At 37.6% G+C, this 20,434-nt stretch overlaps 1 protein-coding gene across 22 annotated transcripts in view; it reads left to right on the forward strand.

Annotated features, from left to right (window-relative positions):
- JAKMIP1 (janus kinase and microtubule interacting protein 1) overlaps positions 1-20,434 on the forward strand; it is a 170,355-nt gene that overhangs the window by 61,818 nt on the left and 88,103 nt on the right. For 20 of the 22 annotated variants that reach the window (XM_075148711.1, XM_075148712.1, XM_075148732.1 and 17 more), the window contains one exon: positions 12,437-12,711. In XM_075148711.1, the coding sequence (XP_075004812.1) occupies positions 12,583-12,711 (129 nt within the window). In that variant the 5' untranslated portion in view covers positions 12,437-12,582. Of the gene's footprint in view, positions 1-8,909; positions 8,970-12,436; positions 12,712-20,434 lie in introns of all 22 variants that reach the window. The other 2 variants (XM_075148710.1, XM_075148714.1) reach the window with 1 other exon arrangement.

Here is a 20,434-nt window from a genome sequence, read left to right on the forward strand (position 1 = left end):
ATTATAAAAATCAGAAGTTTTACTGGCTATCGAAAATTTATCACATGTTTATCATTACAGTGCCCTGCCCTGGCGACAATACTGGTTCATGATCCAGGAAGAGTTCTCTCTATTTACGCTTTAGGAAAGGGGGATAAGAGAAGCTGACAATTCAAGTTTGTTAAAGACTGTGACAGACTAGACAGACTACGTCTGAGAGGGATTCTTGTGTAGACAGAATGATGGGTTTTGTAGGTGTGCTCTGAAGTCAGGACCATCAGGGATGCAAATCTGTGTTTAGTCCTGAAGGTGATCAAGATGGAAAATTGAGAGAATCAGAACATGGAGAGGATCAGAATTAATTAAATCATTTGAATAGGAGAAAAGTTTAAATTTGATTAATTGGCAACCCTTGAACACGGTGCTGTGCAGGCTTGATAAGCATCTTTGCCACAACCCTGCTAGCCTGTGCACTACTTGCTGTTAAAACCAAAGGAAAAGTTTTGGGGAGGGAAATAAATTCTGGTTGACTTATGTGAAATCTATCTTAAAATTAAGAAATGCAAAGGGGAATCAGGAGAGGGAATATACTGACATGTAAATGACAAATGTCCGATCTGTAGCAGAGGCGTTTCTAATGCTTCATTGAGGAGCTTGCATTTCTTTATTGAGGGAATACTTTATTGCCTTCTGGTTGTTTCAGACAAGACGTAGAAAGGGATGCAAAAGAATGATAGTATTTTACTGTTCTTCTGAGACTTACCCTGGTATTGTTTTGCCTTTGGGATCAGTTGCACTTCATTCCGTCTGTTCAAAAGTGGCAGTTTAATATTTCTGTGCTTTTCAGGAAACTGTGGAAAACTGACTTCCCATCTTTCTCAAGTAAAAGAACTTGTGTTAAACTGCTTGTAAGAATGCAGTTGTAACAATTTCCTGCAAGCATACTTTTGTATTTCCCCTGCCTTACATTTAGTGATCAATATATGACTGAATTTTTAAAGTTACTAAAAGTCAGTGAAAAAGGGGGAGCAGGGAAAGGGGGTTATATTGCTGGTGGAGAGCAGTTTCCAGGTGTGCTGGATGTTATTACAACCCAAGAAGAAAAAAGAAATTTGGTAGCAGAAAGGAGGTGGAGAGTATTTGGGCATTTCAATTAACTTCCAACAATCTAAGATTTAAAAGTGGATCCTCCAGTCAGGACAGTGAAAGGAAACCCATTACCTAGCTATTTACTGGTGAAGACCTGCATATCTCAAAAATAACATCTAGTAATTTCCTGTCTTTAATCCCTTACAATGTTTGGGAAGTGTTAATGAAGATCTTTATGACTTGATGTTTCCAGATTTTTACTGCTAAAAAAAAAAAATAAAAATGTTTGTAGCATAGCCATTTGAATTGATATTCCCTGGGGGGGAAAGAACATGGTCACACTTAAGAGCTCCTGGTTTTCACGTCGTTCACTGAAGCAGGCAGCATTTCAGCCTTTTCCCTTTCCTGTACAAGGGCAGTGTATGCAGGTAACAACTAAGTCTTGATTTGTGTGTAGCTTTCAGCTTTCATCTTACCCTTATTTTTTCTTTTTCCTCTTCTGATATGCACTTTCCTTTCTTCTGTCTGTGAGAACTGGTGGTTCTGAGGAATGAGCTGGGACACAGTCCTCGGTGCTGGGGAGTAACAGACAAACAACAGATACGACTCTTATTTAGGCTAGTGATACGGAGTGGGCTACATCATTGAGAAGAGTAGCTCTCTTTCTTTATTAGAGCCTTCTTCCTAAGCAAGCTCTGTTCTGGTAGTCCATTCCCCAAGATACATTCCACCACCCCTCCTTCTCCGCCCCCCCCTTTCCTACTTTGGAAACAGCTGGTAAAAGCTTTGCTGTTTCACAGGTGAAAAATTGCAGTGTTACTGCCACTGCTGTGCTAACCTTAACCGTAAAGCAAAATCTCATTCAGAGATTCAGCTAAAGTTTAGGGAGATTATGTGTGTTGTGGAAAGAATAGTTCTTTTGGCAATACCTATTTTCATATTTCTCCACTGAATCTTCTTTAAGACTTAAGTGTGCCTGTAAAGTCACTGCCAGGACCCTGACTTCTGAGGCTTCCCTCTGCCACCTCTTTTAGGGGATGAGGTGGGAAGAGGGACAGAACTGAATACTAAGATCAATTCATAGCAGAAATTATATGAATATGAATATATTTTTACACAACTGGAGACAAAGTTAGGATTGCTACTGTATCCGATTTACATGATAATGCAACCTGAATAAAGATTTTTGTCCATGGCCAAAGATGATTTACAGAACCATTTAGACCTTGCAGAGAACGGTCTTCATTGCAGGCACCATGGGAAGAAGGAGGTTGTGTTCATAAGGAATGAAGCATAAACATCTTTCTTTCAACCACAGGGACTCCTGTAAGCTTTAGGTGACACGTCTTGGCCTCAACTTTACCTAACACACTGTACGTCTTCATGGCCTGCACTCTGAAACAGAATACTGAAATGAAAACTTGATTTCCCAATGAAGGAAAAATGTTATATAGGTTATAAGGAATAAGGATGTTTTCCTCAGAGTGAACAATAAATCACTTTTTTATTCCCCGAAATGACCAAAACAGCCTGACTATGACAGCATCCAGCAGTTTGAGATATACTGCTAGCAGTGCTGTGCCGCCCATAAGTTGGATACCCCCATAAGTTGGATGTGCAACTTGCTTACTAGAAAGCTCAAAATTGCGTGTGCAAGTAATCTCTGTTCTGTGTCTAACCATTCTTTCAAATTTAGGAAGCTTTGTTTCCATATATGTATATTTGTATGCATTGATTAATTGCTGAGCTTCAAAATACTTGGGACAGTCTAATCTGGGCAACAGTCGGTCTCATACTCTATAGTGGCTTGTCACAGAGTAGTTCTGGAGCTTTGTATTTATATCTAACTGCATGTTTCTCTCTTTTTAAGCTGAATTATGACTGAATTTGTCTTTCTTTTTTAACATTCTGAGGTATGCTATCTTTAAAATTATGATTTTGATACATGTATTGGGATGAAAGTATTTTCTGCAAGTCTTCATGGCCACCACATTCAACTCTAAGCATCTTTAGAAAGCACATTCGTATTTCTGGTGGCCGACTTGCCAACAACCTTTCCAACAAGCCTGGCATGGTTTGAATCAAATTTGCTGGCAGTTACCAGAAGGATGTTTTATTGGTAGTCTTCTCACGGTGGTAGAGCGTTTTCAGTTTGTGGGTATTGGAGGCTGGTTACACAAAGAATGTCTTTAGTTCACAGAGTTTCTCCTCTGTGCTTTTCTTGTGCTTTGTCATGCTTGTCTTCGTCCTATTTAAGCTGAGTAAGAAATGAAAGTTTGTCTCCAGGCTCTTGCTGTGTTAGTATCTAGCTGTGCATTTTACTGGCTGGAGTTTTAAGCTGCGGCATTGCTCCCTTATGGAATTGAGAGAATTGAGAGAGGAAAGAAGCTATTGTCTGGCTGAAATATCCAGTTTAAATATTTTATCCCAGGTGATGCAGTTCCATCAGCCTGTACTGCAGCACCAGAGGGACTTAAACTCTGTTCACTCCAATGCGCTTTCACTCAAATATCAATACCTGAAATGCCAGCGTTAGCTGGCTGATTATCAGAGCACTGTTAAGAGAAAGTTAACAGATCTTGTGAGGGAATTGCAGTTTTGTGGGACACTAAATTTGATGGTTCCTGCCAACTCAGGAACAACAATCGTCAGCTCTTGCTGGGTTCTCATAAGCCCCGTTTCTCATAATCCCTATTCACTGTCTCATATTTTAATATTGTCCTCAGAATATCTTTCTGAGGTAGGCAAGTGTAATACCTATTTTACTAAGAAATGAAGTGGTTTGTTCAAGGTCATACAAGAATCTGTGACAGAACCGTAAATGGAACCAAAATCCATCAAGCCTTAGCCCAGTGTGTTGCCCATAAAAACAAAAAAACACCCCCCCCAACCCCCAAACTATTATAATTGTTATTATTATCCAGTTAGATTTGAAATTAAATTTGAATGTGAAGTGTCTTACTTCAAGAACATTGAAGTTAAGCAGGGGTCCTTGACAATGGCAGTCAAATGTAAATTTAAGGTCCTAAATTCCTGAGGGCAGGTAGATACTTTTTGAGGATTCTGTGACTCTTCAAAATTTAAGCAACAACTCTGCCAGGTCTGTAGTGTATATATTTATTTTGATCTCAGGAACCAAGGAACTTGGCTTTAAAAGTGAAGCATGATGGCATCTTTGGAAAAAATAAAGCATGTTCTTTTATCAGTCTTCTATATTACTGGAACAGGCTAACGTCTTCATTTTGGCTAAGAGTCCTGATTTTAATGAGAAGATTTGTTGAAGTTGAGCTGCCCCTTGATAGGTGAGGAAGTTTTGTCATTAACCTGCTCAGAGTTATAACTTTCTTCATTGTGCTGGCTGATACGCTTGTGCTGCTCTGCACATAGCTGTGTAATTCTTCTGTGATGGAGCAGTAAGGTGGGAATGTGGCCTGGCTGGCACAATACGAGGTAGCTTGCAGGTTTAGTAAAGGTGATTAATTGCACACAATAATTCTTGAAATCAGAGACAGTGAAATCAAATCATGCCACCTCTGTTTTCGCTGTTCAGCTCGGAACTAGATCACATCCAGATATGCCTTTTCTCCTCCTTACACTTGACCTTTCAAGTCTATCCTACTGATTTACAAAATAATAAAGTAAATACTCAACATTTGGTAAAGTGTTAGACTGCCCAGTTTTTCTCCCACTGAGGTTCCACCTCTCTTGAGTCATCAAATTGGGAATCTGAACCTCTCTCCCCAAGCCTGTCAGTCATTTTGCACATATCCTACACAGCTGTTATCCCTGAATTTTTCATTTTTCCAATTCCAGGTTTTAACTATTCTAACCCTTTACGATAAAAATAATAATGATTTAAAAAAAAAATCCAAAGGAACCTTCCTGCAAAAATCAGATAAATAACTAAACAAAAGCAGTCCAGTATAATCCAAAAGCCTGAATTTGGCAGGATGATTAATCTCTGGGGTGTCAGTGACAGTGAATAAAGATATTAGAATCTGTCTCCATATTTGCGATTTCTCTAGCCCTAATTGGGAAATGCTACAACTTGCCCTTTCTTCTTGCTCCTGTTTTTGCTCTTAAGTACTGTGCTTTAGAACAGTGCTGCTCCTCAGTGGAAGCCCAGGGATCTCCCTGCACCGCACCCAGGGTACAATCAGAAGGCAGGAGGCTGGACGTACGTCGTGCTAGACAGCAGGCATCTTGTCGGGTCTCCTGTGCATGCTCAAAAGAAAGGGATTGGCACAGAGATCAGAGGAACAGCTCTGCCTGGAGCTGCCTCTCTGGGGTTGCAGTTAACCCAGCACCCTAAAAGGCTCTGACTCTGTAATAGAGCTGAGTTTGGAAGGTCATGGAGGGAGGGTTTTGTTTTATTACTTTTAGTTGCATTTGAACTTTGCCTTTTTGTGCTACTGTCTTTTTGATTTTATGTGTGTCAGATATAAACACTGGACTGCTGTTTGTAGCGGTTTGTCTTTTAATATGGTTAGTAGGGTGATTTTAATAATTAATCTACAAAACAGTGCTATAAGTGAGATTGGGTAAATATTAATAAAAAATGATAATTCACTGAAGCCAATGAATATTTTTTATTTACTTTAAAGGCCTGGGATCAAGCTCATAACTTTTTGAGAAGGGATTCAGGTCAGGTTTTTGGTACCTCCTAGTATATTAAAGTGTTGGGTAGTGCAGAAAGGGAGTTGCTGAGTGCATCTGCGTCGGGTCTTGAAGGGGCCAGCAGAGCTAGGGGAGGGGACGTGGCAACAACGGTTTGGAGGAGATCTGGTTCAGTTCCTCTCCAAAGGGGGCTGTAGTGGAGCCGGTGCTTTCCACCAGTTTTCTGCACGAAGACTATGTAATACTGTATTGTAAGGCAGCTGTGCTGCTCGCTGGGCACCTCACAGATGTCTCCAAACAAGCTGTGGTGTTGTGCGAACACATGCGTAGTGCGTATTTGCCTCCGGTTTTTGGTGCCATCCGATTATGTAAATTTGTTATTTTGATTGTTCTCTGCTGTTCCAGTAGCTTTGACCTGATGAGCTGTAGTGATTTGAGGAGATTATCAATTTCAGGATATCAGACAGGGATCTCATATCTGGGGTTAGCATTTTTACACCCAAAATGTTGCATTTCTGTTGTTGCTTGGCAGTGGAATGGCAGTGACAATTGTCTGTAGTTGCAGTAAATAGTCCATTCAAAGTTACATTTTTGAACTGGTCTTTCATTTGCCCTCAAAAATAACCTGTAAAATCAGAGACCTGTTGTTCCTTTAAATCCTTTTCCATCATGTAACTATTCTGTGGTTCCTGTTCTAAATGGCTTGCAAGGATTACTGAAGATACTGTCCCGTCTGTAAATAGGTTTAACACAGATTTTTAAAAAATTGTGTTCAAATTAATCTTGGTGACTAAATGCATATGTGATTCCTTCCCTTCCCCCTGCCTTGTCCTCTCCAGCTCAAACATTCCCTTTTACTTGTGATAATTTCTTGTAAGTTAAGAGCTAGCATTGATTTTGGGTGGGCTGCTTATGTCCTTTGACTAGAATGAGGCCGTTAATGTACTGGATGCTATCCAATGGCCTGCAGTAGTACCAATCAAAAATAATTATTCAGTGTTATATGGTTGTCAATAGTAGGTATGCATATGTTTGAGTGGGTGCATAGGATTTAAATGAGTTTGATATACTTAAATTTTTTTTTTTTTTGGTGGTATGCAGTGACTTGGAAACATATTTTAGTTGCATATTTTAGTATTTTAAGAGATGCATACATGACACAGGTGAAATTCATTCTGAAACTTGCCAAACTCTAGTTCTGTTAACTGCTCCGTAAGGACCTGGCAGGAAGTGATTTGTGATGGGATGTTAAGCCATGGGTACTGATTCCTGGGGGCATTGGGAATTTTCTGAAAGACTATGGCAATAGATACAGAATCTCAGCAGATCACCTTCCTGAGGTGCCATTGAAAAAAATAATGGAAGCAATTACTATCCTTGACAGAAGAGCTAACTGACTTACCCTGCGGATGAGCACAGTATTTGTATCACCCGTTATGGAATCTTCTGAGTGAGGTGTCATGAAAGACTAACTCATGCTACACTGGAATCTCCACCAAGCAAAGAAGCTACCTCTGTTCAACATGGCTCAACAGGATTACATCACTATGAGCTGTTTTGGCAAAACAATGAAAAATGCTTAGAGTTTCTTGATGATTGCTTTCCATATAGTTTGGACCTTATGTATATTGTTATTAAAGCAAGAATGGCTCAGGACTGTAGGCTGTGAATCTGCAAAAATGAATGTGGGGCTGTTAGTTAACAATAAAGATGTTTTTCTTTTTATCCACCAAAAAAATCACAAATGGTGCTTACAAAAGTGTTCCACGGTAAGGAAAGTCTGCATTTCCCTAAGTGGGATAGGATTTAAAACAACCCTCAAAAGCTCTACTGTTACAGAAATAGATTTGTCTTAGTAGGTAGCTAATGAATGGGTATCTAAAATGTGACTGGTCTACGATATACTTAGAAAATTGTTCCGATAATTTGTATTTATATTTTTTGGCTGGGAAAAGTATTATTTTACATCCTGTAGAGATGCTTTTGCTTTTATCCATTCAGTCATGTTTTATTACATAAAACTGAGAATTAAAGCAGGAAATGTAGGTCATCCGAACTGTGTGAGAAATGCACCTTGGGCATTGAGGGCTATGAACGTTGTCTTTCCCGTACAGTCACTGGTTGATTATGACTGGGTTTTAAACTATAACGTAGGTGAACTGGCAGTTACTTCTGAAGTTAACATTGTACCTGTGTCCACCACATTTACTATTGTCAGGTGCTAAGGTAATAAAATTTATTTTAAACTTCTTGAATATTCAGAATTGTGCTGTACTAAGAATGTACTTACATCTCATGTTCACAAGCATAATAAGGGTTATAGGTAGCCCATAGTAGGCTCCGCAGTATTATAAGAGAAAGGTTGAAGTAAAATGGAAAAACACTATGTGGAGGTGAAGCGTCTAGATGAAGAAGCTTTTTTTTTTTTTTTCACCCTGCACCTGAGTTTTTGCTTGGTATTTCAGCTGAGATGACTCATTAACAACTTCACCTTCCAAAAATCATGTTGAAGCTGAATAATGTTGTTCATGTCTGAATCAAGACTGGAATGCTGAATTTTGGATGACAACATTTAATAATTTTTTCTTGTTACCATGTTATTTTATCCATATTACTTGAGTTTATGGGTGTACTTACTATTCCTGTTCATTACTGTTTACTGCTGTAAGACTCACTCTCTAAAGATATAACCCTCCACTTAATTTCATGTATTCAGTACAGAATCATGTTTAAAGACTTGCATTTCTTTAAATGGGGTTATTTTTCACCAGAAACTATTAAGTTCCTTCTTTTCTTACTCTTAAGTAATCAAAATTCTTTGATGCTACACTTTCACATTTTTTGCAGTAATTAATTTTTCTTTTTTTACTGTTATGTTTTATTGATATTTAATATCTAGAAGTATCATATAGCAATTAATGACTTAGTTCTAAAACTAAAGTTCTAAAACCAGGGAAGAGATTGAGGTAGTGATAAAGTACATCCTTTAAATCAGTAAAGCAAATAGGGGAGAAATTGGAAGTTATGATTGAAACACTGTTCAGCTGTGTACCTTAGAAATTTAATGGATTTCCCAAAATGTCTAACACAAATGGAATAATAATTTGTTAATCATGTTAAATATTTTGATGTCTCACACACCAACCCCCCAAACTGCTGAAAAGTTGATTCAAATCCAATCAAGTTTCTTTCTTTTGTTGTTTTTCTTTTTCTTGAATTACAAGTGCCCCTATACCTATCAAGTAGAGTGAGACACTTGGTATGTTCCAGAGACTGCAGAAAAGGTGACTTGTGATTTAAAATCCATTCCTCTTTCCTATGCTTTTTTTTTTTTGTGTGTGAAATATAAAATATATTCAAATGATCTTGAGGTTTGCAATAAGTATGTAGAACTTGCAGCAGAGGAAGTGGCTATTGTTATTCATGGAGTGATTGTGGGACTGTATTGTGGTGGCTTCATGAACTTGCCTCTTAACTGACATATGGTGAGTTAATAAATAGGTTATTGGTTGAAGTTTCTCAGTCAGTAAAGTCAAATTTTGTCAGAGTTGAATATTTTTTCCTTCTTTTTTTTCCTCTGTGTTTACAAGTTTTTGTTGTTGTTGTTGTTGTTGTTGTGTTTTTTTTTTTTTTATCCTGACCTTTATCCAAACAGTAAATGTGAGTAGTCAACTAGAAGGAATCTAGGCACTCACTGGTTCTAACCCTTTCATTTGGGAATCAGGATGCATGCTCTTCCGCTGTAGCCCTTGTGTGTCTGGGCTTTGTGCCTCTCTGAGTGTATAGAGAGGCTTTGTGTTGCCACAGTTCCTGCTTTTGAAATAGATAGGCTGGAAGCTTTATCTAGGGAGGAGTAAAAATGGAAATATTTCTGTGCCCACCAATGCACGTTGATGGGTTGGTTTTTTTTTTGGTTTTGGTTTGTTTGTTTGTTTTCTTAATGCCTATAAGAGGGTGATTTTCTTCAGGTTCTGGGTCTAAGCTTTTATTTTACCTGACAGGTACAATTTTTAACTGTTGCGAGTTACAGGAAAAAGATTGAGAACAATGTTTTGAGATTGCAATTTTTTTAAATTCCAAAGAGTACTTCAAAGAGTAGTGCTGAACTCTTTATTTTTAAGGCTAATTTAAGTGCTAAATGTAATTTGAACACCTTTAAATAATGCATATCATATTTAGACCCCCACATTTTCAAAGGTGGTACCTTACCATAGGACCTGATTTGTTAAAGGGTTTGAGTGGTGGTGACTCCGGGGTAGAATATGAACTCTGCAGTCATTGAGAGTTTTACATGACCAGGACTTCAGAGACAGGCCATCCCCTGAAGTGCATGAATATAAGTTTAGATGTTCATATTGAATGGTCTAGTATCTTCATAATGTGCTTATGAAGATACAGGAACATGGTACGGTCAGGAGAGATTATTGTTACTGAACAAAATACACGTGGTAATTTCAAAACACTCCACATTTCAAATCTCTTTTTCAGTTCTCTAGGTGTCATGTATATCCACATCAAGCACAGTTACCTCACTTTCTCATTTTCTGATGGAGAAGCAAACATGTCTATCACTTAAATGTTTATTCCAAACTGTAATTGAGATGGGGGGGCAGGGGTCTAATGAGGTTAATATTCATGTAGCCAGGCCAGTGAGGGATGTTTTTGGTTTCCTTAACTTAGTTAATCATCTACTGAATTAAATCATATATAATCTGGCTGCATCAGGAATTTTCTTTTAGTGAGGATTTCAGGAATAATTCCTCAATAGTATCTGAATACCCCAGATAGCCTTTGAGATAAGGAACCATTCATTTCCCCTTCCACCACTGTAAATGTTGTGGAATCATTATAGATTGGATTTGCACATCTATATTATTTTAGATTTTCTTTACAAATTGACCAGGGAAATAACACTAGCAACTCATTTTGAATTCAAATTTTCCATATAGTTAAGGATTTTGGATGAAATATATTGATTAAATAGTCTTTAGCATCATGGAAACTCCATAGATTAAGAGCATTAAATTCCTTTATTAAGAACAATAATTCCTCAAGTTTCTTCTACTCACTGAAGAGTTCTTTGTTTCAAGTTACTGTAAGAATATTGCTAATATTTTTTTCTTGAATCAACAATCACGTGTAAAATCAGAGTAGCAATAGTGTTTATTTGTTTTGTAAGATGTTTGATACATAAATAAAATTAAAATTTAACTCAATTTCCTGTTTTTTTTTTCATAAATTATATATTAAAAATGCTCACTATAATGAATTTAAGGAACAGATTAAATTTTATCGCATAGGATAAATTATAGATTATTAGTTTGGAAGGAAAGACATCTGATATTACAAAACAAAACAATGATTTCATTTAAGTTACTTCAGCAAATAATTGGTGTAGTTGGTCTTTTTTTCAATTGCTTTTTATAAATGAAAGAACTCCATGGGAATATTTTCAAACAGACTGAGACTTGGTGTCCTGAGTTCTGTTCACTTTTCGCCTGATTTGACTTGTCATTTTGAGCAAGATATTTAACTCCTCATTTTTTGTTTACCAGTCCTTAAAAAGGAGAATAAAACTTATGTATTTAGTTGAACTCATCAATGGTGTTTGTCTGTACACACCTGAGGTGTTAGTTGTGAACCCTTTAGAAAGTATGTGCTAAAGAATGCATGGGATTTTCATTATAATACGGTTTCTAAAATAACTCCCAGTAGAAGTAGGTTGGAAAGAGCAAATTACTGTTTGAAGGCAATTTGGGAGCAATTTTCTTGGAAGTATAATACTCCAGGAATGTAGTTCAGTATTAAAGTAGGAACCTCTCTGCTTTGTCGTTAATTTAATGATGAAAATTGTGTGGATATTTAAAATGAGCAGAGGATGTGGATTTGGAAACTAATTCAGCACTGATAGCACTTGTTGCTCAGTTTGTTCTTGTGGAGCACCAGGTTATTCTTAGAGGAGAGCAGACAGGAAAAAAAAAAAGCAGATTAAGCTTCTATAACTACTCATGAAGCAAACTAATTGTGGGATTTCCTAATTATTGGAATTAGGGTTCTTCGTCTGCTACTATTCTGCTTGAATATTACATGAAGCTGATTTAAATAATTGAATACTTTTTAAGCTTAGGGGCATGCTGGGGAATGAAAATGAAGTTAAATACCTTCATGTTGTGATTAGGGCATTTCAAACAGTATCAACCCTGAACGTAAGCAGTTTATATATATGACATTTTTAAGAAGTAATTTTAAAATGTTTTTCCAGTTTTGTGATACTTTTTCCATATAACCTGATGTTGTGAGACTCTATGATAATTATGAATAATACATTATAACTGATACATTAAGGTGAGAAGTGCTTTCTTCTTACTATAGGAAATAAACTATTCCCACTGAAGCACCACCAGCCTCAGTTAATTTATGGTTGTCCCTGTGCCTCTTGGAAATCCTGAGCATGGACCAAGTCAGGTCTTGAGTAAGATATGATTTATGTTTATGTGCTATATTCACTATAACTGTAAAGAGTTTTACTTCTGTGGACATCAGATTACGGTGGATAGGGTTTAGATAAGATGATGAAATATTGTGTAACTTCTTCTTTTCTGATTTATTTCTTTCAAAGTCTAGTACACCATGCAATATAGTGTCTAATACAAGGAAGTTCAGTGTGCTTTAAAACTGGATGTTAAGTCTGATGTTTGATTCTGCTCAATGCTGTAGCCTAATTCTATTCCCACTACTTTGTTTCTTCCAGGACATGAGACACTGTTCCCGCAATGGCAGAGATTTGTGTGAAAGATTTTGCTGAACACTACGTGACTCTTAAATACTAAAAGCGGAAGGCGCTAACTGGTAGCTCAGTGTGGAGCAAAAATTTTATTTTAGACTTCAAAAATAATTATGTCAAAGAAAAGTCGTGCCAAGGGAGAGAAGTCCGACATGGAGATTGAAGCCCTGCAAGCTGCTAATGAGGAGCTACGAACTAAACTAACCAACATCCAGATAGAATTTCAGCAAGAAAAAAGCAAGGTATTTGTCTGTCTATAGTTTGTGATCATTCTTCTTAGCACTAGTACTGTTAGAAACCAGCAGAGCTTGAATCTCAAACTACTTCACTACTAAAAAGTATTAGCCTTAAAAGAAAAACGTGACAAAGAAGTGAAATCAGAAGAACCACTGATGAACTGAAACAGGTGCCAACTATTTTAAATGATGTGCCAAAGGAAATAAATATTGCCAAACATCCAGTCACTGAAATGTGCAGTCACAGCAATACAAATGGCACTAGCTTAGTGTGACTTAAAGGCAACAAGGGAGTTTTGTATTTGATCTTAGCACTGAAAACTGTATGTTGTAAAAAGAACTGTCTTCAAAGTCAAACATCAGCACCATATTCAAAGCATGTCACTTTAAATGCCTATGGAGTATTTAAGTTAACTGGAAATCATCTGTGTAGGAGTCCTGATTTCATTTGCTGAGGTTATGTGTGCCGTTGCTCTGACCTGTCAATGATGTATCTGATTGCTAATGAAACAGATCCATCGATATTTGTCTATCTAGCACATGTTCAACAGGTATTTGAGTAATCAAGAGAACACCTAGGAGAAATTGTTCATTCATGAAGTACATATATATTTATAAAGATTAGCATTTACTTTTATCTCTGTAGCAGTTTAAAATATGGACAAACCAATAAGGTTATTTCTATTTTATTAGTTTATTAATCTCAGTTAGCGCATTTGACTTTGCACAAGACAGTCCTGGAGGTGAATCTGTGTGGAGATGGATTTATCTGTGTTTGTTTGGTGATACTGTAGTTGCAAGAGTCTCACGGACTTCCCAGTGGAACAAGTATGCACTGAAAACCTGTGTTCACTTTATATAACATAACTTTGTTCTAGCCTTGTTTCTTTATATCGGTGTAAAATTTGGAACACCTGAATAATAATATTCCTGTATGTTCTAGTTTCTTTAACAGCCTTGTGTGATACTCAACTTTGAATAGTCTTGTTTTTCATATTTTAGTTAAAAAAAGCAAACAAAAAACGCCCTACAAATATGATCTTCAGAATTTATTTCTTACACAGGAAAAAGAAACAGTAAAGCCTAAGTTCTTGTTTGACTGATACAATAGGTTCAGTATACATCAGCCAACCAGATTTGTGTTGCCTTGGAAATTTTTCTTCTTCACAAACTAAAGCAAAAAGTCACGTCTCGTATGGGTCAGCAGTATTGATGAGTGAACAGAAAAGCCAGGGTTTTTTGCTATTAGCTTCCTCATCCAAGTTCTCCTACTCTTGTTTAATATAATGAGAATAAATTATAAAACGAGAGTGGCACAAAGTACTTGTGCTTCTTAAAAGCACACACCATGAAATTCACTAGTGGCTGATACCCTCTAAAATTGAATTTACCAGCTGATAAATTGTGTTATTTCACTGTCATTTTTAGTGTCTCAGTGCTTCTGTTTGGAAGGAGACTTATGAGCTGATGGTACATTACATTTACATTAGTAAATTTTTCTTTTTAGTTATTTTGCCTTATTTCCTATTTTGTTCTGTATCACTTTTTATGTCGAAATACAGATGTCAATTTTATTATCATCTTTTAATTGCATTAAAAAGATCACATAATTATAAAGTTATCTTATACCTTGGACAGAAGAAAGAAATAATCTTGAGTGTTTAAATTACTCAGATTCTAAAAAAATCTACAAAAAGATTACATGAACCCTAAGAAGAGTTTAGCCCTGATATGCTTCCAAGTTTGATGCTTTACCTGTAATAGTGTCAATTTTAATTCTGATTCAACTAAGAATAAAGTGTAGCTACACGACCATGACAGCTGTAGGAACATTTTCTATAACTAGTCCGCTTATTTACCTATATCCAGTCTGGTAAGAGTTGCTTCAGTTTGGTTACCTGTTCATCTTTCTACAGTTTGAGAATTTCATATTTTCTGGAGTATTGAGGTTGTTATAGGAGACACATCTGTGTGTTGTGCGCATATCTGTGCAGAGAAATGAGTGAGCTCGCATACGTAATGTGTAGGTGAATATGGAGGAGGAAATTACAGCCAGAATGCTCTAAAATCCTACTAAATATACAGCGCGGTCTGTAGTGAATTCTGCGGCACGTTGGAGTGCATTTATGGGAGGATGGGGGAAGAGGTCTTCAACCTCTTTCCCACATCTTTGCTGTGGTGTTGGCTCTAAAACATTTATCTAGAATTGCACCCTGTAGTTTATTTCCCGCCATCCAGGCAACAGCTCTCTGTCTGTGCAGCAGTTTTATGCCTTGACTGACAAGATGAGTAAATTAAAGCCATAGAGATTTTTCCCCTTTAGACTGTAGCTTAAAAATGAGTAACAAAACCAACAGAAATTACGGCTCGGTATCAGAAAAGTAAAAACACTGTGCCTAGAGAATTCTAAATAAATTAGATGGCTTTATTGTCACAGAGGTAAGAGGGAATGTATTGAAGCTGCGAGAGAGACAGCTCTGTGGCCCATGGGACATAAACTGTATTAGGAAAGGTAACAAACTCTTGTGGGGCCAATTAATTTAATTTAATTCTCCTAAACTATTTTGTCCCTCACGTATATGCCTATATTAATGATTTATCTGAGGAAGAACCTTCTAATTGATGAGAGACATCACAAATGGAAATTAGTCTTAACATACTTCTGCCTGCAAAATACTGGTTTCTTTGAAATAAAATTATACCCAAGAGACATCCAAAACTTTGTGCATAATTTCACAGTTCATTTTGTTTCATTTGTTGTTGAACCATTTAAAGAAGTTTCTCCTGTAAAACTGTTTCCCTCCGTGCTTATGCAATACCTGATCCAAAAGTGATACGTTTGCAGTTCTTTGAGTATGCATCATCGTGGATCTTGCTGGTGGTGCTTTGGGCCTCTGGTGTACAAGCAGCTGGATTCATTTATGTTGCCAAAGGGGTGAAGCAAAAGTTGTGGCCCTGCCTTAGTTCCCTTTTACTGCCTTTTGTTTTAGGAACACTTGTTTGATGTGTTTGGGCAGCCTGTTGATACCTAGCGTGTCCTCCTGGGATTGTAGGTTTGCTGCCATCTCCAGGAGAGCCTGGAGAAGGAAATGCATGAGCTGAACATGGCTCACATACTGCCCTCTGCTAGTGGAAATGTTTGGTTGGAAGACATCCAAAATTTGGGTGTCAAGTAACAAAAAGAGTTGACCGAAGCACGAAAATTATACTTATTTTAACATGAACGGAGGCAGGACTCCCTCTAACTGAACCTTAAAGTCTGGTGCAGTAAGCACAAGGAGCTACAGTGAATGAGCGTGGTCTTGGCAGTCAGGGTCAAGAAAATGTGAATCAGCTCAGTGGTTTTATAAATGCCTATGCTGAGATCCATGAATATTTAGGAACAAGTATTACGAAGTACCTATTCCTACTGAGATGGTTAGCAAACATGAGAAGATAGTCTTCCAATACTTTGGGTAATATTTTGTTCCTGATAGCAAGGTGTTATAGTGTTATAGTGTCACTATTGCTCCATCTTCACCGAATTCTGCTATTGCTTTTAAATATCCATATTCTGCTTGTGACTGTACATTTATAGAGTTGATATCATAACACATCTAGGAGTTAGGATAAATGAGATGTTTCAGTTGCTTTCAGTTGATTACAGTTGCTACTGTATCACCTCACAATTTTATAGATTGTTTTTGTAAGTCCTCATGCTTTTCCCAGATTTCTTTGGGGTTTTTGAGCTTTGATGTCAGATGTTGAATCTGTGTGTAACAGTGATTCCTTGTAAGTTGAAAAAAAAATCTATTTTCAATATGTGAAATTAAAAAAAAAATGAGATAGCATGTCATACTGTCAAAACAGCTTTATTTAGTGGGGATTAAAAAAGTCATATGGAAGAGAGTTATGGCCAGTATGTATGGAAGAACTCTGAATACAGCTGTTGATTTGAGAATCCAGACATACTGAATATATATATAAACGAATGTTATTCCCGTCTGCTATGTATGGAACAAGAAAGGAGCTGGCTAACTTACTGCACTATAAGGAGTGTACTGAATAGCAAGGAGGCACTACGGTATTGTAATTGGGAATGAAATACAGCAACCCTCTTGCAGCAGGGAAATGGATGAAGTATTGGTAAAACCATGTATAGTTACTCCTGCCACTATTGACTGGGATTAAAAGGAAGCACATCCCTTTGGGTAGGTTGTTTCCTGACAGCAGTTGAAGGGCATTTGAATTCAGCTGTTCTCTACTATTGATATATAAATGTAAATTCTCAATACTTAATAAAATCACTAAAACGAGAGAATTTTGGGCATCTGTCAAACATTGGACAGTAACAAAGTTATTAAGAATAAATGTGGCAGTGTTACTTCAATCAGATTTCAAAATTATTAAATGAGTGAATATGCTAGACGTAATGTGATTTCTAACCCAGGTAAAACAGATATTGGAGAGCAGTGAGACATCAATAGACAGATATTAAGCAATGATTGTCCTTAATTTGGAAGGATCAACAAGAAAGTATGATAGTACTTAGTATTTAGATGGTATCATGTTGGAAAAAGTTGACAGAAAACACAGTGCAAGAGATCCAAAAAAGTCTGATGTTACAGTGTGATCTACAGGAAAATTCTGCTCAGAACTGTAGTAGGGCCTTTAAAATTAATGTATCTTATCAAATTATATATCTAAACTATTTAAATCTGGAATAAAAGAACAATCACTGGAGTCTTCAGAAGTTTCTGAGGGATCCAAATAGCACAGGGAAAAGAGATAGGATTCATATATTCAGATATGAGAAGAAACACATTTTATGTGATCCTTTGATATTGTTACATAATCTCAAGGGTTTTTGTTAAAAGACGTGGAAACACTTGAGGCAAGAATGATTACAGTAGATGTGGTGCCTTGATTTTTTTATTTATGCTTTTTAAAGAGTTTTTTTATTTATTTGTTGCTGGAAATGGGCATGCAAGAAGAGGATATTTATGAAAGTGGACGGAATAAAGAGTGAACACAGGAGGCTTTTTGCTATGGAGAAGGAACAATGAGTAAGATCATAGATAAACAAAGCAAGCAGTAGAGGTAGATGGACTGGAAAAACGGTGCCGCAGTGTACTGGTTTTGGCTGGGATAAAGTTAAATTTCTTCACAGTTGCTTGTATGAGGCTATGTTTTGGATTTGTTCTGAAAACAGCGTGGATAACGCAGAGATGTTTTCGTTACTGCTGAGCAGCGCTTACACAGAGTCAAGGCCTTTTCCAAGGCTTCTCACCCCACCCCACCAGCGAGTAGGCTGGGGGTGCACAAGAAGTTGGGAGGGGACACAGCTGGGACAGCTGACCCCAACTGACCAAAGGGGTATTCCATACCATATGACGTCATGCTCAGCATATAAAGCTGGGGGGGGGAGACTGGCAGGGGAGCTGCTGCTGGGGGACTGGCTGGGCATTGGTCCGTTGATGGTGAGCAATTGTTTTCATTTGCATCACTTGTCTTTCTTGGGTTTTCTTTTCCTCTCTCTGTTTGTTTTTTTTTTCTCTTTTCCTTACAATTTTAAAAAATTATTATTATTTCTTTTTAATTATTAAACTGCTTTTATCTCAACCGATGAGTTTCTTTCTCAATTTTACCCTTCCAATTCTTTAAAATTATTATTATTTCTTTTTAATTATTAAACTGTTTTTATCTCAACCCATGAATTTCTTTCTCACTTTTACGCTTCCAATTCTTCCTCCATCTCACCAGGGTGGGTGGAGTGAGTGAGCGGAGCGGCTGCGTCGTGCTTAGTTGCTGGCAGGGGTTAAACCACGTAACTGAGCAGTGAGTACAAGTTCCATCAAAGCAACGTCTGATACGGCGCAGTCATGTCCGACTGCTGCTTCTGCCACTTCTAAGTTCTTATCAGGGGAGAAGGAGATTTGGAGAAGTGGTTGCCTGAAAGCAGAAACAAGGTATAACAGGTCAGATTCGTGGACAACTGGAAGTGATAAAAGCTACATTCAGAAAATGCAATATGATGCTGTAATTAGGAAAGAAGCCAGGAGATTTCGTAGGCTGTGAACTGATGTGACCACTTGTCACTGCCAATAAAAAGATGAAATCAGGCCTGCAAGTTCTCCAGAAGTCTTTCACTAGCTTCCTTAAGTTTCAAACATCTACATTTGCAAGTTTAATACTCCACAGAAAAGTTATCGCATCCCAAAAAGTACAGATTTTTAGCATGTTTTCCCCCAAAATAGTTTAAATTTTGTTCATTTTAGCACAGAGGTCTTGCCATCCAGTTGATGGAAAATTTACCATTGACACACGGAATCAATTCAAATAATTATCAACCTTTCAGGTTGAGCATCTTCATCTTTTTGTTCTGACACTAGCCTGTTGCACAGCAATTTTCTCTTGGTTCTGCTATAAGATATATCAGTATACCATGTCACTTTGAAGTAGGACCTTCAGGTGTCCAGCAGTTATAAGTCATCCAGTGCCCTAAGACTGACTGAGTAGTCTCCGATATGGAGACCAAAGTGTGAGTTTGTGTTTGGGGGGACGGTGATTACTGCTGCTGTTTCTACTCAGCTCCCTGCTGTAGCATTGTGTGGAGTGCCTTTTAGAGACTCAGCTTTCGGGGTTGCTTGGCACTTCTCCTCCTTATCCTTTGATGCCACACCAGTGTAGACATATTAAAGTTGATCCAAGTAGATCTACAGATCTCCTGGATGAATCTTTTAGACCCGTCCCCCCCACCAGAGTTGACTGAGAATCCCCCCCTAGAAATCAGTGGATTTCTGCTATGACTGGAGACTGCAAAGCTGATCCCTTTCCAATTTCAGTATCAGCTCTTTTTAGCTTATAACCAGGAAAAGATCAGGCAAACAAAGCTGCTTCACTAGCGGTGACACCTACAGATTCAATGTGATTGATGTGGATGCAAAATACCTTTTCATGAAGAGCTTTCCCAGTGGCCTAGCAACAGCTCATTAGTCTTCAGATACGCAGTTAAACACCTTGACCCTGGCGCTGGTGAAGGAAGATTGCTAGGAAGGCAACAATACTTTCCTTTTCTAGCCAGCTGCGGGGTGGAAGGTCTGTACGCAAGGGAAGTGTTTCTTTCCTGCCTGGAAAAACACAAGAGAAGGAGAAAAGGAAGAATTGTGCAGGATTTACCTGCCAAATTGGAATTTCAGAAGCATATGGCAAGTTGACTTGGTATGTCTGATTACAACCTGATAATACCAGTGCTTCCCTATCTAAAGTAAATTGAGCTGGCTCTGAATATGGAGCAATGAAACCTTGTGTTGTCCTGGGGAAGTGATGTTTCAGAGCACTTTGCTCAGGAATATTCAGCATCAGGCCCAGAAAAATATACTTCCATTAAATTTTGTTGAAATTCTTCAAATGATCGTGGTTGGAGCAGGCTTAAGCTGCATTGGTTACCATTGGGTTTATGTGTACAGGGACATACCAAAAAGATAAAGAAAGAGAGAGTTTATTACTTGTACTGGTTTTGTTGTTTTGTCCCTTTTCATGTCACTGGAAATTAGATCTGTATTAAAAAAAAGTGGTTTTTCTACACATTTTCCAAAATGAGGCATTCAGATTGCTCTACTCTGTTGCAGGGAAGAAGTTTTTCAGGATATTGCTGTAGATATTGCTGCAATTCAGTGAAGCCATATTTAGTCTCACAGTATGATAGATAATTTGCCATTTTTTTTTTATTTCTTGTCCTTTTACTTAC

Source organism: Calonectris borealis, chromosome 4 (assembly GCF_964195595.1).
Source record: "Calonectris borealis chromosome 4, bCalBor7.hap1.2, whole genome shotgun sequence".
Taxonomy (NCBI): Eukaryota; Metazoa; Chordata; class Aves; order Procellariiformes; family Procellariidae; genus Calonectris; species Calonectris borealis.